We start from the raw sequence: 24,389 nt of genomic DNA on the forward strand, positions 1-24,389 counted from the left end.
GGATTTAAATTCATATTTACAGTCCCTTTAACCTTAAGTTGACAATAAACACGTATTAAAACAGCTGACATCTATAAAATAAATACATTATTATGAAAAGTATGCAACACTACAAACTAAATTTAACTGTTCAAATCATTTAGTTTTTAAAGTTTTACTGAACATTTATTTTTTATGTTTATTATTTACAAAATATTTCTACAACTTGGTTATGATCAAATTATTTTATTTGAAATTTTAATCAGTGATTTTACCTTTGTCGAGTAGCCATTCGTCAACTACTCGACCAAGACGGTATGGGATTCGCTGTCTAGCAATCGCCAGGCGTTCGTTATCATTGTTGCCTTTAAAGTTTAAAGAGACATTTCATTGGTTACAATCTGTAAGGTCAAAGGTTAAATGTTCATACTTAATGCTGGAGCTATACAACTGCACAACGTTTTTATATTTAAAATGTTTTGTATATTTAAAAAAAACAATATTTACTGAAACATTATTTGAACAAACTTCATTCATTTTATTTTATTTTAGCCAACAAATTAGGCCTATATTAATTGAAAATAAGTGAACCACTGACGCAGATGTTTCATCTAGGTTAATAGAGTTATGTTATAAACCAACCCAAATCACAAATTTATACATTTCCATTACAAAATCTTTACCCAAATATTTCCAACCCATTAGTCTTTTCCCATTTTAACTGGCTTTTAAACTAGTTATATACATTTTCAAAAAGAACAGCATTTAAATTTATTGGTGAATCAACCTTTTATGGTTTAAAGGATAAAACAATTTAACTTTAACATATTACAAATGCCCACCCCGTTTATAAATAGCCTAATTGACAAGAAATAATAAGCTAATTGCAATACAACAATTAACACAGTATACATTCAGAGCATCTAGTCAGAGAGAGTCAGAAGACAATGTCAAAGTAGGTACATACACTGTAAAAACTTTAATAAAACGGCTTTGACAAAAGCTACGAGTCATAAAGAAGAAAAAGTCATGAGTTTAACTGATATCGCACATTATTGACATAAAGTCAATGGAAAAGTAGTTTTCCGACAGTATTCAGAGAATAAGCCAAATAAGTGTCAGGATGGAGAATGAACAGCTACAGAAAAACTCTACTCCAAGATTGGAGGGGCGCTTTGGCATTAATGAGGGCAAACTCTGCATCACCCTTTGTCAAGGCCAATAACCTCTGCAGAACAGAAGACTTTCAGTAAAGAGGCACTGTCTCTGAGTGCTTTTCCCCTGGTATTGTCTGCAGAGATTGAATTCCGTCAGCTCCATTCTTCCGGCAGATTGACAATGTTTGTCCCATCAACTATATTAATTCAGTTCGGGCAGATAAAAGATCCGGTAGCTAAGAATGATTTGGTGGAGAATAGCTTTGGAGGGGAAAGGATCGCAGAGACATGAAGGCAAGGAGGTAACCTTGTAACAGATGCACAGTTGGTCTGATGAAAGGTCTTAGAGGTAAGAAGACGCATAAAAAGACATTTTTTAATCGCATCAGCTTGAATTACTGTAGGGGATCAGCTACACAGAAAAGGGTTTAAGGCTTGTCTATACAGCTCATGGAATTTGGCTGCACTTGATTGTGCCAGGTTGGAGCACAAAGGCTTGTGAAGGAGATTTAGTGGTACACTTCTCTCTCAACAGTGACGCAGAAAGATACGCTTTGCATTACAACAAAACCACACAGGGAAACTGTGTACATTATTTGATGTGGATCTCTAAATGTTGGATAGAAAATATAAACGGAGCACCTTCATGCTAAAATGACTGAAAAATAAACTCTAGGCTTTAACCTTACACGTTGATGTCATCTTCAACATACCTGTAAAACTCAATTGTACAAGTGTACTCACTTATGTTGACTGATGATGGACTGATGTTCAAGGCTGATGTCATTCTTAATTTTTGAAATTGTCAACAAATCCCATGAAAAGACCAAAAGAGAAGTTGTCAGCTCTGGCTACCCAGGCCCAAGAAGAACAATTTGAAAAATGGGTTACAAATATAAGTAAAAAATAAAATAAAACAATTCTTAATGATGTCATCAAGAAGCTGGGCACTGAAACTTTTAGCAAACATCACTTAAAAAGGAGCAAATAGTGCTTTTGTTTGGGACTACTTTCAGCTGTGGATTAATACATGTTTGGTGCTCTAGTGAGTATTTTTGGATGGTGTTTGTGAGATTGACTAAAAAAAGTAAAATAAACTAAAGCGTCCTGGTTTATGGCCATGAAAGAACAGGCTCATTTGTATGAGCGGTTTAATCGTTTTTTGGACAAGAATGGAGCTCTGTGGCACAGAGATGTAAGTTATATCAGGCAATAAATACACAAACATAATTTCATGGGATTCGTTAACAATAAAAAAAATAGCATGAATAGCATATGACTTATTCCTTAAAAACAAAAACTCTGTGGTTGCACAGTGTTAAGAATTACTGAACAACATATTTAATTTATGCTGCAGCTAGAAAATCACTAAGCTTCCTCCAGGTAGGTGGATGCAGAGCATACCAGCCTCCAGTTGCTTTCGGCTTATGTAACGTCTACCATACTGCCTGGTGTTGAACACACCATATTTCCCTTATGCAAGTCTCCTGGAGCTCTGCACCACCTAATCTTCTAAGCACTGTGCAAGATGGAAGTATGCACAAACAAATTAATACACAAATAATAAGCACACACACACACGCACAGCTGTACTTCCTTATATTTTCAAATGTGTTAAATTAATGAATAATCCATTAATTGCTGTTGTCACGGAGCATTCATGGACTTTGTTAATTCCTGTCACCTCCGTTTGTCAGTCATGGGGTGTTAGTTATGTCACCTCTGTGTTTCCTGCTACTGTGACACCTCATCTGAAGAGAGGTCAGCATCAAACTGGGCTCTGGAGAGCAGTTAGCCTACAGCTGTTGGGAGGACGGTGAGGACACATGAGTTTAGACTGTAGAAGAGCAACACATTACAATGGCATTTACCCTGATTTTAATTATTAATTCATGTAAATTTCATTACATAAATGTTTGCTTATTTTCTTGACAGCCACATGTTTATACATGTTTTGAATGTCTTTTTCATTTTAAAATTACAGCTTTTTTATTTTTCTACAAAATTTTGTGACAAAAAATCAAATTTGTTGAAAAGCAAGGCAGGCAAACTTATAGAAAGACACAGAAGAGTGTCCGATGGGCAGGCACACACACATACAGTACACACACACTCACACACAGAATGCCACTGTGCCAAAATCCTCTACTTTTGTGCAAAAACATGCTCCATTTTCAAAGACAGTAGCACTTTATCTGTTTGGCTTTGCGCCCCGTGGCACGCTCAGCCTATCCTTATACTGAGGTTAATTAAGTGTGGATATAATCAAGGTCTGATCGTGTATTGATCCCCACTGTGGGACACCGGAGTGTTAAACAATGCTATCCCATGGGCTTCGATGCAGCAGCAGAGCCCATTCATCCTGCCTGCGAGCGGAGCCTGCGACTGCTGCTGAGTGGTGATTTGGTTTGGTATGGGACAGCCTAGCTTATCTCCTCTGCCAGACAGCAGCGATTCAGCTGAGCCCTCCCAACTGACCCACTATGCCCTCACTCACTTGTTTTCTTTTTTGTTAATAAAGTGGTCAGATAAGGTGGGAGCTTTATCTCATTACAAGCCCTAGGACACTTGCCACATTAAATGAACAAATATGCAAATGCTTCCCCTGTTTGTGGAGCTGGGAGAATAAAAAAAAGGAGGAACCTACACAAATCTCACTATTATTTTCATTATTCTGCTCCATTTTTTTCCACTCTGACTTTGGTGGCCATTGCACCACTTTTTAAGCATGCTCAGTGATGACAGCTTGCACAATAGGCTGAATAGGCTCATGGATAGAACAGAGGAGAAACAGAGCAGATAGGATTGAGCTTTGATGGATAAAGCTAACCCTCCTCCCCTTGTATACCACAAATCAGACTCCACACTGCAAGGTAGGAAAACAGGACAGAGGCTGAGATCGACAGAGGGGGCAAGGGTGGACAGATAGAGGGTAAAAAGGACAGAAAAATAGGGAACTGAGAGCTGTGGGGAGTGGACTGAGAGACAGAGAGCTCTGTAAGTGCACCACGCTCTGATAACAGTAAAAGAATAAGGCCAGGGACTTCTCCATTATCTTTGTGCGCAGCGAGTGCTCATTGGGTGCTCCGATAGGATACTGCACAGTACCCTGCAGGCCTGGCAGCACCATTGTGATGGTATTACTTCCATGGCCAGGACTCGGGAGAAGAGGATGATTTTTTTGTTGCTGCCCAGCCTTTTGTGTTCAATACAGAATGAAAGCAGGGCGAGAATAAAGGGAAACTACAACAAATAGAAGGCTAGTTATGTGTCCGTGTGTGCGTTTTGCATTTTAGATTCTAATAATTGTGTTAAAGACTTTAAATGGTCCATAAGTATGCAGTACAAGACTTTTTAATGAGATTACGAGAGCAGCAATATAGGCCCTGGTGAAGCAATTATTTCCTTGCTTTGAGAATGATCGCTCCCTCCCATATAATCTCCTCCTCTCTGTCTTTCTCACTCTCTAGCCATCATTTTTATCTTTGCTGTCTACTCTTATTATAATCACTGTTGATCTGTGAGTGGCCTAAGAGTGGCTGAGGGCTGCTATTATGAGTGCGTTAGAGGCATACATGGATACTAATCAAACTACAGGCGAGCTGAGAGAATAATGGCTTTGTGTGCTGGGGGTGAGGGGAGGAACTGTGCAGTAATTGTGATTGGATGTAATTAGTCTGCAACAAGCTTAATAAGGTAGCTGGACTTGGCATTGTCACTGACGCGTGATTGGTAGGGATGAAATTGGTCACTTTTCCCTGCAGGATGTATAACTCAGCACTTATCATAATAGAGAGAAATCTAATGTTATTCTTCAACTTTTCTAGATTTTCCATTACATTGACTAAGAATTAAGTATATACAGATTTTGTTCCCACACTATGTTAACAGCCAGTGTTTAATATACTGGGCTACATTTTCCATTGCTCGGCTTCAAATAGTCAAACAAATTAATAACTTAAAAAAAAAAAAAGATTATTCTCTTTAAAAACTACTTCGAAATTGTTTAACCCGGTGGTTAATTTCACTTGTGTTGTACTTAAAAAGACCTAAAAAGTTGTTTTCACCAACTCCATCCAATTTATGAGCAACACATCTGTTTGTATCATAGGCGTTTTGACTTTTTCTTGAAGATTGAGATAGTAGCATCCAGGCATTTAACCCTGTTGTGCATTCTGCCATGTCCACAACATGTCAAAAGCCATTAGCTTCCCTTCTGCACCTGAGGCAAGCAGTGAGGATTGAGTCCCAGTCATAAAACCCTCTTTCATTTGGATGAATGCACTGGTCATAGCTAAAAAGGTCACCAAATATTATGCAAAAGGGAAAGACAGGTTTAATATGTCTTCTGTTTGTCCTGCTGCCCAGTCAATTTATGCATGCTCACAATGTAACACATGTTTCTGATTTGGGGTACAGTTTTTACTCTTGTGGAACAAATCTTACACTTGTTCTTAAAATAAATGTTGTGTTCTAATAAGAGCATTATCATACAGGAATATAATCGTCACACTCCTTTAATGCTCTATAGATTTTGTCAAAGCCTTTAAGCAGTTAAAAAGTTAACCATTTCAACAACACAAGCAGTGACATTTAAATTATTTTTGAGAGCCATCATACTACTAACATCTTGACATTCTACAGGAACATACCAGTGTTGCTGAGTTGTTTCCACAGACACATTTCCATCTATGGAATTTATTGGTTACCACTACACTATAAAACAAAGTGCCAGTGCAAGTATTCCAGTCATATAAGGTTGAACTTATTACATACATTATACTTTTTTCAATTACTAAATACTCATTACACGGGGCAGTAATTAGTGAATTCATCTTCTGCTGTCATGTAAGCTGTGTTTATGAAAAGTGCTACACAAATGACAATGAATATTATTGGTAGTAACACTAATGACAAAGAATATGAATATAGCTTAATTTGTTATATGAGTAATTGTGGTATAAGGTCTGAATTGATTAATATGAAAGCGTATTGTCATGGTTAAACCATCTGCTGAAATGTAACTGATCATCTGGTGTTTAAATTTGAGTAAGCAAGAGATAAATTCAGGTGTTCATTTAGTTTTACTGTCTTATTACAAGTTTGTCTACCCTGTCGCCTTATTTCAATCAATCTACTGTATTGGCAAGGAAATAAATATTGAACTGGCACACAATTACTTGCCACAATAAAAGTGGTAATTTGTCCGTAAATAGTCTATTGATTTGCTTTACTGTGGACATACACTGTAGGTGGATTATTTATGTATATGGGAAGCCCTGTATAATGTAGACATGTAGACAGGGTGGGTGGTTGCCCTTTTATACAGCTTATATTTTAGACTATGGAAGGTCTAAAGTGCAAGCTATTTACAAATACCTAGGATGTTTACACTCCACAACACTGGTATTATTCTTAACAGCTGCTGGAAACAGAAACATAAAAAAGCAATTAAAGCACATGCCAAGTCAACATAAAAACATCCTAACAGATAAGGCTTTAATAGTTTACTTGATAATCTCTTGGTCATTTCATCACCTTTTAGTGGCGGCAGATGTAATTAAAGGGAGAGTGGGTGACTCACCTGTGGGGTAGCGCTCAATGACTGGCAGGTCATCCACCTGCAGAGTGGCATTACCCCCACTCCTCGTAAACTTCACTATATGGTACTTTCCGTCATTTACAAACTTTGACGTCTCCTCAATATTAATGTCATCTGTTCCGACATTAAATACAACGGCAATGTTTCCTTTTTCCTGAAAAGAGAAGAACACAGAAAATAAAAGCTTTTAGTGATAATAAACATAACTGTTGGAATGAGAACATGCCAGTGTTGCTAATGAAATCATTCGGATGAAGAGGGAGGTTCAGAAAAGGTGTTCAAAGTGTTCATTCTCAAGAACGTCATTTGTCACCGTCCTATCACAGCTACCACCTTCATTTTATTCTGCATCTTAACATAAAGACTAACAACAGTAAACTCAACAAAATGCATCATATATCAAGTGACAGAATTATGTTGTATGTAAACAGAGCAAACATCTATTTTGGAGACTGTTTTGCTTATGTTGATCATTAAATATTTATTTCATTTTAATAGTAATTCTGGGAAGTAATTCAAGTGAGAGGATAAGGAACAATGGTGACTTATTACAATATAACCGCACTGATGACTTAATGGAATAACCATAATTCAATTATACAAACATTTTGTATATAGCATTTAGTATGCATTAGCTGGACCACACTTTTTATAGTTGACCGCCAGCTTAATCAAAGGTGTCACATGGGCACTGCCCACTTTAAACACACAATCCTTATCCCATCATAAGGGTTGGGTCCAGAGGAGGGTTGGCAAAAACATCTACTAATTTCTGAAAATACTGTAATAGTAATTGTTTTGATTTTATTAAATAATTTTATTTCAACGCAATTTTAATTAGAAAAGCATTTTCATATTAAGTTCAAAAAGACTCCATGGTATAATAATGAAACCAGAAAACATGATGGTAGTGTACAAAATCATTAGTATAGCACTTGTCCCTCTGTTCCGTAGTGTTTCTGTGATCCTGGTGTTTACATCTGTCCCCTAGAATTACATATATGCCTTGAGGAATGTTTCTTATAACAACTTAGCTTGCAATGTGAAATGTTATTTCAAGTCTATATGTATTAAGCTGCGAGACCTATGTGGTTGACCATAAATCAGATTACTGTATGGATTATAGCCTTGGATTGGCAGCCACATATGTATATAACATGTTACTCCTGGAGGTTTTGTGCTCTCCTCAAAAAATGTAATAAAATTTTTACAGCATAAATTTGCATACTGTGCATTTTGTCTTTTATAGTTTTCATGACATCAGTTAAATACATCGTATAGTTAACGGTTAAGAGCATCTCCTCAAGCTCTAGTGCTCCATGTTCCTGCTCCGGCCTTCTGTGTGATGCTGCCATCTGGTTCTTTAAAGTGCTATAAACACACACATTTATTTGCTTCAGCTATACATACCGCCACAAAAACACACATACACCCAATCCACTGTGCCTCCCATTCAAATTACTGTAGACACACCCTTGTCATCGCTACAAAAACCTTAAAGTAGCTTCAAAGCTTGCTGACAGGATATCATTGAATCTTAGCAGTTTGCGTGCGACTGAATCATTAAATTGCTGTGAATACTGTCATTACACGAAAGGCATAAAAACATAAGCATGGAAACATAAAGAGAATGTTTCAAAGGAAGTTTGAACCCAGCTTAGCCTCAGTCTCATCAGATCCACATGTGATGGGTATCTTCTCTAATAAGCTCTTTTTGCAGTACATGATCGAAGTCCCTGAATCCTACCACTTAATCCAGCTAAGATGAATGCGTATGTTGGTGCAGCCTCTCTCTCTGCTTATGAGCTGCAGTGAAAGGAGCATCTGGTTGGAGGCTCAACCTACTGTAGCAGCGCAGCACTCTGCATGTCATTATCCAGTCAGCACAGCCAATACTACACTACATCTCTCTCTGTAACTCTCCCATATGCACAAACTGACTCTCAACACACACACACACACACAGTTGTGTTTCCACCACTTCAGAGGACATTGATTTATATTTATTTCCTAACCTTAACCCAAGTCATCACCCTAAAGTGTAATGATTTACATTATAGAAACTAGTGTTTTGTTCCCAAAAGGAATGAGAGTCCCCACAATGTGACTGTGTAAACAGATTTATGTCCCCACAACATGAGAAATACATGTACACACACACACTCACACATGCATACAGAGAGCCCGGTTCCCTTAAAATGTCTCAAGAGCCAGAAGCTAAAGTTCAATTAAAACCATTTGTTATGTGTCACACCATGTTACCAGAACTAGGACAATTGTATGCTTTGTAATGTAATTTCAACAGATTATATAATCTGATGCATTAAAGCTACAGTGCTAACACAATTTACAGATTCCTTGCAGGCATAAACACCAATCAAAAAAATGAAAAGCAGATGGCTACAGTGCAGTGACTTTAGCTCGTGTTAGGGTTTCGGAACTGAATGTGCAAAAGATGATTTGTAGATGCTGGTATTGTCGTAAAACCTTGTTTTGGTTGTAATCTGTCATTTTAACAGACATACCCCTCTTCAAACCCCACAGCAAGAGCCACAGAGACAGCAGCTCCCCAGCAGGACTAAATGCAGCGAGAAACAGCAGATACCAGGACCATCCACCATTATCAGACCTCACACCAAGGGGAATTTTTCGCACAATTTTATATATTTCAAGTACTTGGATATACAGTTAGATTCAACATGAGACTAGCATGATTCCAAAGGGGAACTTTCTTTCAAGGACTACCACTGAACACATTAATTTAGAACTTTTTAGTACCATTGCTCTTGGAAAAAATGAGACAGAAAAAAAAGGGACCAACCCAATTAAAATCCTGCTTTTAATAGCCTCCTTCAATTGACTTTTAATGTTCCCCATGGTCTCGTTAATAAATTTACTGCATTTAGTCACAAACTGCCAAGTCACATTTCCATAGCATAAAAAGCCTACTTCACAGTCTTGGAAGAGATGAAGAGGTAGATGAAAGGGGGTAACAGACAAAGGACAAAAACCAAACCATCCGATTTAGAGAGTCAGATATCAGATGAAAGATAAGAGCTAAATCTTCATGCCGTGAAAATACAAAGTTAAATTTCTTGACATGTTTAGAACCCATGTCTCTCCCATAGTAACATGATTAACTGTGACTGTTACTGCCTCTGCCTTCTGAGATAGGACTGACATTGGCTTTAAACACCAATATTATTTTTTCTAAATAATAATCCAATACATTTTCAGCATTTCCTGAAATTCGATCTACTTAGACAAGTAGTTTCTCAGTTAGTTCAGCACTGAGAGGAGCCTAATCCTAGAGCTCTAATAGGGTGCAGGCTTATGTCAGAGAGTGATTGATAGCTGCTTACATGAACCGAGCCCATTACACCCTGTACAATTTTAGGGCTGCTTACTTGGTAAGTGCTGCTCCCCACAGGGCTACCCCCCTGGGAACATACTGTACGGTGCACACATATACCGCACCCGAAGAACTCAGCACATGCCTGACACTCTGCACGCTGCCTTGATTAATTGCTCATCAAGCTGCAATAGAGTTTAATTAACTGATGAAGTTGATCCACCATTCTCCTCTAATCTGCTCTTTTTTATGCTTCTCATCCTTGCAGCTGGAGGGTGGAGTAGCTGCAGCAATACTCAGGGTGTCAGTTTCTCGTTAAAACTCTCCATCTGCACTCATTATACAACCATAGAGATACTTGTTTTACTCGCTATAAAGCTGCAAAAAAACCTCTGCAGTCCAAGAGTTTTTTCTGTAATTATTAGTAGCATAATTTCATTTTCTTCCAATCATGTCAAGGAAACCATGTATGAACAAATTTGGGTTTTCTGAAGACAATTTCTATAAACTTTGCTTAAAACTCTTAATAACACGGTCCCCATAAATAATGAATCAATTAATAAATAAATCATACTTCTGTCTTATATTTTTTTTAAGAGGATATGGTATGCTGTTGTCTGTTCTCTGCTTGAGGGTCAAACAAACCAAGTGCAAAACAGAAAGTTGAAAAGATCCAAATGCTTGGAATGTTTTTTACTGCAGCAAGCATGTTTCCTCCAACCCACGCAAAAACCACGCAAAAAAAAGTGAGGAAGTGAGAAGTGGTATTTGAGATGGTGTCGGGCCTCCTCTCCAATCGCTGCAAAAAATGAACACCACAGTGTAGGCTGTCCTAATCTTTTGCTTGTTTATGAGTCATTCATGTTGACAACCATTGTGCACATGTCACATTTCATATCTCACTAGTCCAACACCACGGGACTGCAACACATCTCCCTCCAGTGCACATGTCTGTTAGGGGTCTGCTGGCAGGTGGGAGAGCACCTCTGTCATCCCTTCAGTGTGTGTGCATGTCCTTGTGTGTGCGTGTTGAGGGGATATTACACTCTCACTGTAGAAGCTAAATGTCTTAATGTAGCTAGGGCAAGCAGACTGTACAGTTCACCTTATCTTTTAATTACCTCTGACAGTCTTCTGCTTCTCCCTTCTTTTTTTCTGAGCAAAGCTTAGTTAATGAAATTACAGACATAAAGGAATACTTAGGAGAAATATTAATTTTTTTTTTTTTTTTTGCCATAGAGCATTTAGTCCATAAAGTGTATAATTACGCTGTAATTCATCCAAACATATGAAATTACAGCACGGATACACAAACATGTGTAGCCTATATGCAATCACACTGACATTATTTTTTACAGTGTAGTAAATTCATAACAAACCTGGAGGCAGTATCAAAGCACTACTATGGTGTTGCAGAAAATGCAATTTCAGCCTCATAGAAGCTCCATATGATACATTAACTCCCTAATATCCCAAACAATTTAATGATGTTATGGACTGTGACAAACCTACAATATATTGTCTCCATGGGTTTGAAACCAGTGGGGCCTGTGTATTCAATTTTGTTTCACAGTATTGAAAAATAAAAGCTTAAACTTTATCACATAAAATACTTTAAATGCACAAATGCATACTTGCACCAGAGTTGCCATGTCTAAAAAAGTACATTTTAAATAATATTTATATTATATTATAATATAATTAATATATTCTTTTCCATCTATTCCAATCTGCACACACAGTATGCTCGCACATAAGGTTCCTTATCACTGTCTGACATGTAGGTACTATTATGTTGATTAAAATATGACTCAGACTTTCATGTCTTGGCATACACATTAACATCCCTATATGGAGTAAGCATACTGCTCTTTTTGTACACACTGATGAGCAATGTGCTTTTAAAACAGAGAGGCCTTGACATCAGTTCTGCACGTGTGAAATTGATTTTCAAACAAGCGGTACACACTATACTTTTCAACATTTTCATTATATGTCCGTATCATCCATTAAATCACCTGTGAAATGGTGGCCAAGATAATTGACCTCACTGTTGACTTTAAGAGCTTCCCTACTTAAGCAGGATTTGGGATATTAATTATATCTTCTTTACATCTAATCACCATTGCATTACTGTGCTCTTTTTGCTATTACATCTGATGTCAAAGTTAGAACCATACTGGGGGCATATAATCATAAGCAAATCACCTGCATATATAGAAATATTCATTAGGATAGTACAGAAAACACAACTCTGCCTTGACAAGTTATTGTATATGCAACTTGCACAAATTACAGATAACATATCACATAACATATACACCACAAGTAATGAAAACAGCCACGTTTAACTGCCATGATACTATAAATATGGTGGTGTCGGAAAATATTCTTTCTACTGTCTCTATTTACTGTGAGGATGCTTTCTAAAAGCTTGTATACAACTGTGTCCATGATTTCTGAGCTGCACATTAGTCAACTTTAAAAATATGTTCGAAGACATCAAACAAAGTTGTTCAACAAGGTTCTCCTCCCCTCTTCATTTCACCTTCGCCTTGAAGCATTTCCAGGGTGGTGAGGTAAAAGTGTGTTTGCTGGGAGCTTGGCTTATTTCAAAATCAAGTCTGCCGGCTAAAGTGCCTAATTATCTGTGAAGTTGGCTTGAAATTGTTTCCATTGCTAGGAGACTCTATCAAGTGGCTTTCTGTAGGAGAGCTTCATCAAATATCTCGAGTTAATAAATCATCAAGCCAGCCGCAGCAGCTGTTTGAAGGGGGGAGCAAAGAGGATAACAGCTACATAGGGCTACTGTACCCTTACAAGGAATGCAATATTAAAACATTAATTTATGCTTATATATAATGTAGCAGCACCTTCTTTGTGAGATGTAGCAAAAAAACATACATACCCACTAAGTGTTTTACACAGGAATTAGTGCAATAAAATGTGGCTTTCTAGTCATTAGTGGTACAGGAGCACAGGAGTTCAGAAGTTTACACTCAGATGGAAGTGACAAGAGTGTCCGTAATGGGAGCTGGCCAGTGGCGCTTTTCAAAAGGCACTGCTTGTCTTTTCCTGAAATGACATTTGCTGTCTGTCTATACTCTTTCTCTAGCTCCATCTTTGGCCCGCCTGTGACACATTCCATCAAGGGAGGTCAACAGATATCTGAAATTTCGTTTTCTCTCGCTCAAAGAAATCAATTCAGGTTTCAGGTGATTCTCCTGTCTGTCCACTTGTGACAGCTGGCGTGCAGTCAGGGTGAGTCGACCTTCATCTCTGTCCTCTCTCCGTCAGGACTTCCTGCATCCCCCTGAGCATACTCAGAGTCCAGCTCACTTCTTCTGTGCGATTCATACAGCACAGCTTTCTGGCTAAATAAGATCAAACATAATCAAGTGTGCATTTGTGGAGAATGGGGATGGTGCAATCACCTTAGTAAGAAATGAGAGGAGGAAAAAAGAATAGTGAGCTCAGGTGGAGCTGGGGACATATGCCTGAAGGCAGGGAACATGTGTTATGACTGACCCGAAAATCTCAGACTGAGACTTCCAGACACTCAACATGATAAGAATACACATCATGACAAACTTTTTGTTGTGTCTACTCAGATTATCTCTAGTTCAGGAGAACAAAAACAAATGAGCAACGCCTTCATGTCAAAATTTTACACAATTTATACTCTAGATTTAGGCGTGATGTTATGGCCAGTGTCATGCAGATGTTCTGCAGTCGCAAAATCAGAAACAGCGTCTTGTAGAAAAGGTATTGTTATTCTGAAGGTTCTAACTCAACCAGGTTTCTCGTATTAGTGAGATCAGTTCTCATAAATATGCAATCCCGTCTTGTCCTACTGAGATCTGTTCCACTATGTTTTCTCACCATATGAGCTCTTCTTGTGACAGGTTTGCTAATCTTGTAAAAGGTGTCACACACATTTCACCTCAGTAACGCAGAATCACAATTTCAACACAGTTCAGCTAAATTATGTCACATTTCCATAATTATGGCATTGTGTTTTCAATTCATAATTGTATAATTATTTGGGTGACTGACATGACAATGAATTTATAACAGAACATGTGTCATTTTGACTGGCAAAAAGTGATTTATCCACGGATTTGAGGTGGATATTATGCTCAAATTTGTAAATATGAGCATAATGGAGCGTAACAGGGTACAGCCAATGACTATTTTCTTGGAGAGAAGACATTCATTCTGACTATAAAGCACCATAAAACATTTAAATTCTCAAAACAGTTCTCAGTTTTCCCATAGCTCCACTTTTGTCTCAGTTTGAAATAGAAAACCTGGCTGGAACTAATGCAAGCAGCAAAACTTGAGTCTTTCTTTATAACACATCAGTCATACCGGTGGACTAAAATAACTTCCAGTTTGAAGTGAAGTGAAATGGGTTAAAAAACAATCCCATACAGTTTTGGATTGAAAACAACAGGATGTGATCCCTGCTTCTGTTGTAGACAATGACAGCTAATTTAGCTTAATGCAGAACAGAGATATCCCCTCTACTTTTTTATTTTTACTTGAAAATAAGAACCTGTAAATCTGAAATCAATTTCACCTGAGTGAACTCTGTGGAGAGATAATATTGAAAAAAAGTTCTTTTGAAAATTAAAATGCAGGTCATTATTGGAAAGTATTGCTTTGTTTCTGTACTGTAGTTCACAGAAGTAGTATAACAAATTCACTGAACACAATGTTGAGAGCTAGAATAATATTTGGGATATGTATATGCATTAGTCAATGTTATAGCTGACAACATATCCAGTATATTGTGGATCTAGTTTGCAACTTTACCCTCTCGCAATATGTTGATAATGTTGAACCGTGTAGAGCTAATGTGCCGTAGAGCTGCACAAGAGAGAACATTTTCAATTCTGGGTATAGATGGATGTGTGGATATGTTCTGACTTGATGAAAAATAAAAAAGTAAAAAGTGGACAGATTTGGACTGAAATCTTTATGGATCAATGTTGCCCTTTATGGATCAACATAATGATCAACATGTCGATCCATTAAGGGCTAACTTAAATACCTCCATGTAGTACCTCCTCCAGCAGCTCCTTCATGGTAAACACTTTTTTTCCTTACACCTTGCTTTCATCAGGCTTAAGGTAGCTGGAGGGCTTTTACTATAAAGACATTTCAGGCCCATTGCACATTGCCCATTGTATTTCAGTTCAGCGAGGGATGCTAACGTATTGCTCAGTACAAGCTAACCTATATTTGTTCATGGTTTCTGTTGGTGGATCTATTAAAACTATTGGGTGAGAGAATTGGACTTAATTACAGCTTCAACAATGCATGGCAAAGGGAGTGAGCAGGAGGTACTAGCACAGCTCTTTGTGATGTAGATCACAGATACACTACATGGTCAATCAGCACACACAACACAATGACAGACATATAGACAGTGCTATTAAAATAAAATGGTTCTTGTCCATAATCATCCATATAAAGAATTTGTGTGAAGGAAAATATTGGGACAATATTTGGTCATTTAGTAGAGTGGCTTTTTGCAACTTCCAAATGTAAAAATGTCCAATTATTTATTCTCTTGCTCTGGCTTTCTTATGGTAATTAATGAACTCAGTTATCAAGAGCTTATTAGTTTGAGATTATGACCTGTAACAAAGCTTAAATTAAGCGTATTATATGATAACAAGTCACTGCTAGCTTACCAGAAACTTCAACACCATATCTTCTTTTTTAATATGGAAACACATTTTACTTTGATGACATGTGGGACGAAAAATGTCTATAAAAACTATTTTATTTTTTATTGAAAGTTCCTGTAAACTGCTTAAATCAACATGCAAGAAAGTGAGTAGATGGGCATACTGTAAGGAGGTCAATCTGCCTTCCGTGCCTTCAGAGTTGTTCAGTGAAGAGGGAACATGGGAATCAGCAGTGGGGTCAGAAGTTGTAAGGGTTCACCACATCACAACACAGCTTCCCGGCAGATGTCAATAAAAGAGCAACTCAAACAGCTATGACTTGAATCTGCACACCACTTTGAATCGCACTGCTCACAGAAGTGCCACTTTTACCAACATTCAGTTCCTCATATTGTTTTATTTCTAGAAGAAAGAACCTCTACAACTAATACAGCCAATTCTGTTTTTGTAGAGGAGGATTTTTTTTTAAATCAAGGGTCTGTAAAGTAAAAATAATAAGTGTTGAAAAGACTGTGACCTGTGAAACAACACCACAGCCCCCATACTGTAGATCAACGTTCCACTATAGGCACTTCAAAATAAGACTATCATGTTGTTGGATTTAGAGCAGTGGATGTCGTCCAACAATCTTTGAGACCATCATTAACTGGTACATTAAAGCTAAATCTTACATTTGGCACCATGTCTCTAGAAACTCTAGAAACTGTTACATCTAAAGTGCAAATTAATGTTGGAGCTTCCCACTTTTAGTAAAGTACATCAGAAATAGCCTGTTTAAGTGACAATTTCTTAGAGTGAAGCTTGATTATATTATCACTTAATAATAAAAAAATAATAATATAATATAATACAACTTTTATAGGGATTATTTTCATTAAATTGGTATTATGTATATGACATGTGATAAAAGAGAAAATTCTTGATTCAAATGCGAATACAATACAATATCATACAGTATATTACAAATATGTTTAAACTTTTTCTTTGAAAAGGAATTATATTTCAGTATATATCATAAATTAAAGCTCAGTTTCTGAGCCCCGTAACTTGGGCCTAGTTATCTCATAGAGACATTTATGAGAAGGAATTTATAAGCTTTCATTTTTTACAATGTAAGAATTTCAAGTCCTTGTTGTTTGTGCTGTAAAAACATTCATAAATGACTTGCTATTTATTGAGCAAACTATCTGTAAACCATAATCTAAATATGAAATCAACAAAAGGATGGGAAGTTATAAAGCTAGTTGCCATAGTGATAAATTTAAAAATGCAGTTATAGCAATTTTCATAAGCACAGCAGTCAGTCAAGAGTGGTAAATGTTCAAATCATATTGAAGTCTGTTGAAGATGAAGAATTAATATCTACTGATTATAGACAATGTCAATCATGTTTCCAATATCAAACTTAACTCAGACTTTATATTGAGAGCAAAAGTGCTAATGCTATGTGTTGTCCAACAAGGAAAGCTAAAGGCTAAATGTAATGTCTAGCCAGTGATAAATATGCTACCAAACACCAAAATGGACTCAGAAATCTGTATTGCCAATAGCTGTTATATAACTGGGTTAAAGTGTTTTAGGGTGCACTTTTCCTTTAAGGGAACCCTGGAGTACGTGTTTCCAATACTTCCACAGAACTGGGAAACTGCCAAGCTTTAAAATTGCCACCATCAATCAAGAGGTTTTAAAGGATGCAACAAGCAATTTCATGGATGACTTTTTTCAACTTCTCCAACATTATTCCCCATCAACCCCATGTATTATTGTGCCTTTTTTTTTACTCCATCCACTCCTGTTTCTCTTTGATTCCAACGCCACAGACAAAAAGAGTCTCTCAGTGCCCTCTTACTTATTCATGTCCACTGACTTCTCTTTTAATGTTAACGTAGCTCAAGCTGATTTTCCAATTCCCACACTGTAGAGGAATACATTAAAAGATCTGGAACAAGAGGTGTTAAGTTATGACAAGGACTAGGCTTTACTTAAACCTCAGAGGAACGAACCTTGTCCTAGATTTCTCAGACAATGAAGGACTATGGTTGCTTCCACAATATTTAAAAAAATGTAATTCCACACTCAGTTGTAGCGACTCTCGGGCCCCATTTTAATTTTGAACAACGCCCGGCAGATGGAGGGGTTTAGTGGGTGTGAGGCTGCTAAGAGAGGAAAAAAATGGAGAAGATACAGTTGCTGTATTTGCGATACAGAATCAAGCCTCTTGGTTTGCCTGCAAGCTGCGTATCCCTTACAGCAAACGGGTGAAGTAAGAGCTAATCATTTTACCCTAATCAATCCGAGCTGAGCACATGAATGGATGTGATATGAATTGTCAGTAAGTGAGCTGAAAGTGTATCTTTAACAGAAAAATCACAGCAAGAAAAGGAAAAGTAAAATACACTGTTTAAACAGAAAAAAGTACCTTAGTATTGATTCCAATTTACAGAACAAACACAAACCAATCCATATTTTTTTTTACTACAACTGTCTCCCATCTATACTATTTGACAACAATACAAATCATTCGAAAGAAGTAGTCGGACACACAGGACTAATTTATACATAGAAAAAAATATTGGGATTTGCTGTAAACCAAAAAGAAAACATTCAAATTATCACGAGGGATAAGCGTGAAAATGTGTGATTTCTGCAGTAAATGGGATATTTACTGAATTGTTGTTTTTCTCAGACGGTCCGCAATTGCCTGTCTGCTCCTAGCCATATCTTTTCAAAACACAAGGGAGCCTGATACTTACACAGAGCACCACCCTAAAGAGATATGGGATCATTGTCTTTATCCCTGGGTCTAGCAGCTATTTTTGAGTGAAACTGACCCAGCATATCTGTGCTGATAGATGCTTCGATATACTGCAGAAGATGGTTAGGCAACAATAACCTTACTAGAACCAGGAGTATTAGACCTTACTAGAACCAGGAGTATTAGAAAATATATTGGGTCTTAGTCTGTTTTGATGTGCCTTTTTTGCCGTCTTTCTGCACTGACATCTAATTTCTGTTGAGGCTGAGTATACAGCTGAGTGATCAATATAGACAGAAATGGTTTTCTCAGTTAGAGCACACAAAAGCTGCTCTCCCATAAGTTAATGACCTGCCGCACTTGGCCAAGCACAGGCAGCCATTGAACTTTCACTTCACTTCAATACATTTTAACAGGCTGTTATTCTTGGTGATTTGTATGCTAGGCTGGACATCAAGTTTCATCAGGAAATGATAAGATACATGCATAGTTGGAAAGTTAAGATTTTGATCTGAATCGATATCTGAAAATGCAACAAAATGCATTTTGCATGCATAAAATATAGAAATTCTTTATATTTTTAATGATTAAAACCTTATAAGTTTCAACTGGAATACTTTCTTGTTAGTTTTCACAGGCTGAGTGAACAGCCATCAACACCTGCCAGCTGCCTCTGCACACACTGGAATGATTTAAAATTCATCTCTTTTCTCTGTCCCATTATGGTGTCGAAGAAAATGCCTGTTAGGGCCACAGAGCAAGGTGACAAGTCTAGCCAGGAGCCGTCATTATAAGCCAACTGAGTCAGTCTTGAACCCAAATACATTTTCATAAAATGGCAGCAGCAGTGCTTTTCTTTTTCTTTCCATTCTCCAAATTAACACACTCCCATTTGCAATCATCAGCATTGATTTAAATTGATCTCAATCATCTAAATCAAACACCACTGCATATTAATTGGTTTTTTTTTTCAATTCAAGGACAAAAAAAACAAAAAAAACCCACCCAATTTCAGGACTTTTTCCAATTATTCTCACTTGTCATTTCATTCATTGTGAGTGCAGTAAGGAACACCTGCTCAGGGATATATGGTGTGGGGCAAAAAATCTGCCACTGGACACACTGACAGTGGTGTTGACAGCCCCTCTTGAAGGTGATGACAAGTAGACAGCAAGTGACAGATATTTGGATGTTTGTCATCTCTGTGGAGCTGAGCAGGCACTTTCATCTTAGATCATAGTGTTTTGATGTAGCCTTGTCTCTGCCTGCCTTCCCTCACTATATTCAGGTGCTTCAGCATGTCTTACATATAGGTTTAGCTGGGAAAACAGTGCAGCATGGACAAGGTTTCAAAATGATCTACACCTTTTTAAACTGCAGTTTCTCCATGTTTGTTGCTCTCCGAAATTATCTGTAGCTATGATCGATTGATGCTGTATACAATGGTAGCTACTGGTGGCAACACAATAGCGCTGAATGGCTAACGCTCTCCTCTGAGATATGGCTGTTCATGCCACTGCCTCATTCATCTTCACACACAGTCCGTGTTGGTCATTTGATATTCATCAATTGATTATCATTAGAGGGACTGAACTTTGGAACTGTGCACCATGTAGCGACTGAATAGTTAACTAGCCAAGGTATTGACACATTTTAATTGTTGTACTATGAGGAAGTCAATTGCATTTGCTCTAATGAGAGGAAATTGATTACGGCAGGCTCTTGGGTTGCATCAACAAGAAATTGATGGAAGAAAAGTGTGTGATCCTCTGGGTGCAGTCGTTTATTTTTGAGATTATTTAGCCCCCTCTAGTGAGACAGTGTCACCTCGCCACTGGCTTTGTTTGCACAATTATGTTTTTTTTCTTTTTTCTTCTGCAATTGATTTTCACAAATGTTGACCCAAATTTCTTTCTATGTTCAGAGAGAGGTTATAATGAAACAGTATAACACTGGCCAGGCCCATTTTTAAGTGTCCTCTAGTTTTCCCATTTACAACTCTACATACCTTCTAGTCTTACTAAAATTGATGGCCTGTTTTCTGGACTGTGGTAGATTGTTTTCTGGGCTGCTGGTTTTGGCACATACAGTCAAGGAGCTGCTCCTGCTGATGGTGAAATTAGAACAGGGCAGTCAGGTGTTACTACAGTACACCTTTAAACCTGTCAGACAGAAAGCCCAGCACTTTTGATTTGGCCTCTCCAGAAGTTCGGGCCAGGAAGTGGAAGAAAAGGCAATTTGCTGATACCCTGTTTTTCCCCCACAGTTAACCTAATTTCTGCATGTAGGGCAATTTCTCCTACCTGTCCAAAGATAGGGAACACAGTTCAGCCTGCTGAAAGAGCAGGTTTGGTCTGACTCCGCTCTGGGCCTGCCGACACCTCTAACTTCAAAGTACCACCCAGACTTGTAGGTAATAACTACTGTAGCCTTATTGATTGAAGCAAACTATTCAGACCTCTGTCACCTTTAGAATAACTCACATAGAGCTCCTGGTAATTGGTGACATATATAGAGCTGAAGTAGCATCCTAAGTATAAACATATCCTAAAATATAGTGGTTAGTTTAATTTCCTTTCAGTTGAGAGTCATAAGGGGCCTTGAACCATACAATTTTCATCTCCATTTCATCATGAATATGTAAACTGCAGCTATTTCTCTGGTAAAACATGATCCGTAGGGGCCAAGGCAATGTGATGAAGACTTGTGTCAGGCCAAGTGAGCTGGAACTGATGGTGCACATAATTAATGGTCTGAAATAGACTGAGAATTAGTGCTGGGCTGGGATGTTAATTGACTATGATACTTGGGCTGGTGCCTCTCAGCCTGAGGCTCTTACTCTTTTCCCCCTGCTTTGCTCTATCACTTTGCTTCGATTTTCACTGTGTCCTATTTCTTCCACTCCTCGCTTTGCTTTCTCCTGATTTTGCCTCCTACTCAATTCCCCTCTTCCTTTTTCAATCTCATTTTCCATGTTTCTTATCCTTTCCTTGTCAGTCTTCTTTACCTTGAAGGTATCTGGGACTTCAAAAACAGAGAGGGAAAGACATGTGACACACACTTCTCATGTTAAAGCAGCCACCTACACAAACTTTGCAAGCATTGGTTGTCTCTTATAGGAGTCTGTGTTATGATGCCAGAGCTGCAGCACTAATAGAACTACCATTAGCTCCGAGTTTACAATGTATGGTTACCATGGCATTGTCTTGATATCACCTGTTTAGCATCTTCTTCCATAATTTATATGCTCAAATAGATGACCTGTGCAACTCTGGAGCAAGAGTGTGGGAAAGGTTGTGTACTTTGATTAAAATGCAAACCAAGAATAAATAAGCAGGGTCCAGCATTTTCTTCTTTCACAGACACTTTTCTTTTTCAAGCATTGTGTGACGCATTACCGTGACAGGTGAAGTAGTTTCTTTGTTCACAGCAAAGCAACAAATTCCCCACTATTTACACTATCTATTTGGGTCAGCCTGCGTGTTGCTGTTACTCATCTTTCCTTAAAAGAATTCTCTTGTGTTTTATCTAGCCTAGCACTACAAATAACACTTACAATTTAAACAAAATGGCTAAGACTGAAGGCTTAGATATCCTGAATTATAGTGCCTATGGCCTGAGGTCCAAAACCACTGGATCTTACATTTCCCATAATATAACTAATTAGCTTCATTCATTACACCTTCCCTATCTGATAAATGCCTTGGATGTCATCTCCAGGACCAAGCCAATGAAAAATAACCCTGATGATATCATAAGAGTTATCTTTTCAATCTTCTGAAAGTTTTCTCTGGAGCCACAGGAGGCATTATGCAATTGTTAAAGTTACTACTGAGATAATACATTAACTCATGTTGATCAACTCTTATTAAAAATAAATGAAATAAAAACAAATCTAATTATAAGTTATGAACAAATTTGTAATTAACAATGCTGAGACTGAGGCTTAGACCTACAGTACTGTTAGCTGGCAGGAATAAATAGAAACGAAAAGCTACTGACTTTTCCAAATGGCTGCAAGCATGTAACATTTGAAATCATAGTATAAAAATTAATACAGTTTAACTAAAGGTGTATTAGTTATGTGAGGAAGACATTATTTATGTGACAGAAGCGGTGTCCATGTGGGCTATTTTTCTATTTACATTCAGCAGCATTTCCAACATGTAGTTTTGGAAAGGGGAGCATGATGCTTGTGTTTTTGCAGTGTTCAACTGATTTTTTATTAGGTGCTAAATGTGAATGATTTTTATATTTGTATGATACACACATTCAGTTCAATGATAACAGAGCAATCTGAGCTGCCATCACTACCACAACCAAACAGAAAATACAGCCGGGCTGAGGCAGTTCAGTTTTGATAATAGAAAATCAGACACTGCCAAATCTTCTCGACCATCATTAATCTCCTGCCCCAGCCCCTGACTCACAGGGAGTGACTGGTGATGGAGAGGAGGAGAAGTAGAAGATAGAGCAGAAAGGAGAGACTGAGAGTGAATGAGGGAAGTGAATTATAGAGAAAAGGAGGAAGGCAGTTCAAAGCAAGGCTACAAAGATGAAAAACTCGATTACAGAGAAGAGAGAAGGTGGAAAAGTATAGAGTAGGTGGACTTAGGTGGAAGCTAAAGAGAAAAAGAATTCAGGGTATTAAGGCAAACAGCAGGAGCTGTTCTACAGGGAACCGGCTGGACTGAAGGTATGAGGTCGGCCTCATCACTCCATCAGAGATTACATCGTGTCCAGATGTCTGGTTGTCCACACGCAGATAGCAATCACAGTCATCCCAATACCTCCTCCATCACAACCCATTACTCTATCTCTCAACCACAGACGCCTGCTTCCCGGCTACACATGTTGCCTCGGCAATGATCCCTGGGACATCACACTGTCATGGAGGTCTCACCTGTCACTGCACATGAGCATTACCTCCCATAATACCAAGTAGGCTTTTTGCGTAGGCAGCTGTGGATGAAGCAGCCGCTGGCCTGAGAAAGGGCTGCCATTGATTTGTTGTGCTGAAGGACAGACTGAGGTTGGAGGCCTGAGGTTGTGGGGCTGAGGCTGCACCGGCTGTCAGGGTTTAAAGGCTGCTGGAGTTCTGAGACAGCTCAGCGTACAGAGGCATTTATCATCAGCAAGGTAACTGGCTTCTCTGAGAGCAACTCAGGCGAAAAATGAACAGCTGCCATGGCTGCGCTCACAAAGACCCCACCATTCTTTCTGCCTTCACCGGCCTCAGTTTCCAGCAACAGGAAACAAGTCAGACATATTGTCATTCAAATACATAACTACTCACAAAGAGCCATATTTGTCTGGCTGGAAATGACATATTGAAATTTAAACTGCATACTGTATCCAAGAAGGAAACAAAAATGTTTCAAATGAAAATATAGGCATGTTTTCTCCATCATTCCGGAAATATGTATTTCTGACAGGATCATACTGACAGATAATATTTTCAGCATAAGAAAGTGACAAAACAAGCTTAAAAACCTCATCTACATTTGGACACGCTTATACACTGCCTATATGCTAACATGTTAACTCACCCAGATGCACAATCCATGATAATGACATCAGCAAGGCTAACAGCTCTTTTCAACACCTAAACCACAGATTGAAACACTGTTCTTTGCACCTATTCAATTTACATCACGTCAGTCAGTTAGGAGGCCAGTAGAATTGACTTGCTAGAAATAGACTGAAGCCCCCTTTCACTTCAGCTTTTAAATCCACACAAGCATTCTACTTGAAAATCTGGGATATGGAACCTTTTTATTAAAAGATGCAGGTGTAGCAGTAATCAAGTGTTGGATGAAAACATACTGCAAAAGAGAGACTAATA

The 24,389-nt window shown here is 38.1% G+C and overlaps 1 protein-coding gene across 5 annotated transcripts in view; it reads right to left on the minus strand.

The window, feature by feature from the left end:
• LOC118329748 (neurexin-1a-like) overlaps positions 1 to 24,389 on the minus strand; it is a 244,810-nt gene that overhangs the window by 39,091 nt on the left and 181,330 nt on the right. For 3 of the 5 annotated variants that reach the window (XM_035664025.1, XM_035664027.1, XM_035664026.1), the window contains 2 exons: positions 6,721 to 6,892; positions 255 to 344 (listed from right to left, as the gene is read on the minus strand). In XM_035664025.1, the coding sequence (XP_035519918.1) occupies positions 255 to 344; positions 6,721 to 6,892 (262 nt within the window). The remainder of the gene's footprint in view (positions 1 to 254; positions 345 to 6,720; positions 6,893 to 24,389) is intronic. The other 2 variants (XM_035664029.1, XM_035664028.1) reach the window with 1 other exon arrangement.

Source organism: Morone saxatilis, unplaced genomic scaffold (genome assembly GCF_004916995.1).
Source record: "Morone saxatilis isolate NCDOM2014 unplaced genomic scaffold, NCSU_SB_2.0 Contig19, whole genome shotgun sequence".
Taxonomy (NCBI): Eukaryota; Metazoa; Chordata; class Actinopteri; family Moronidae; genus Morone; species Morone saxatilis.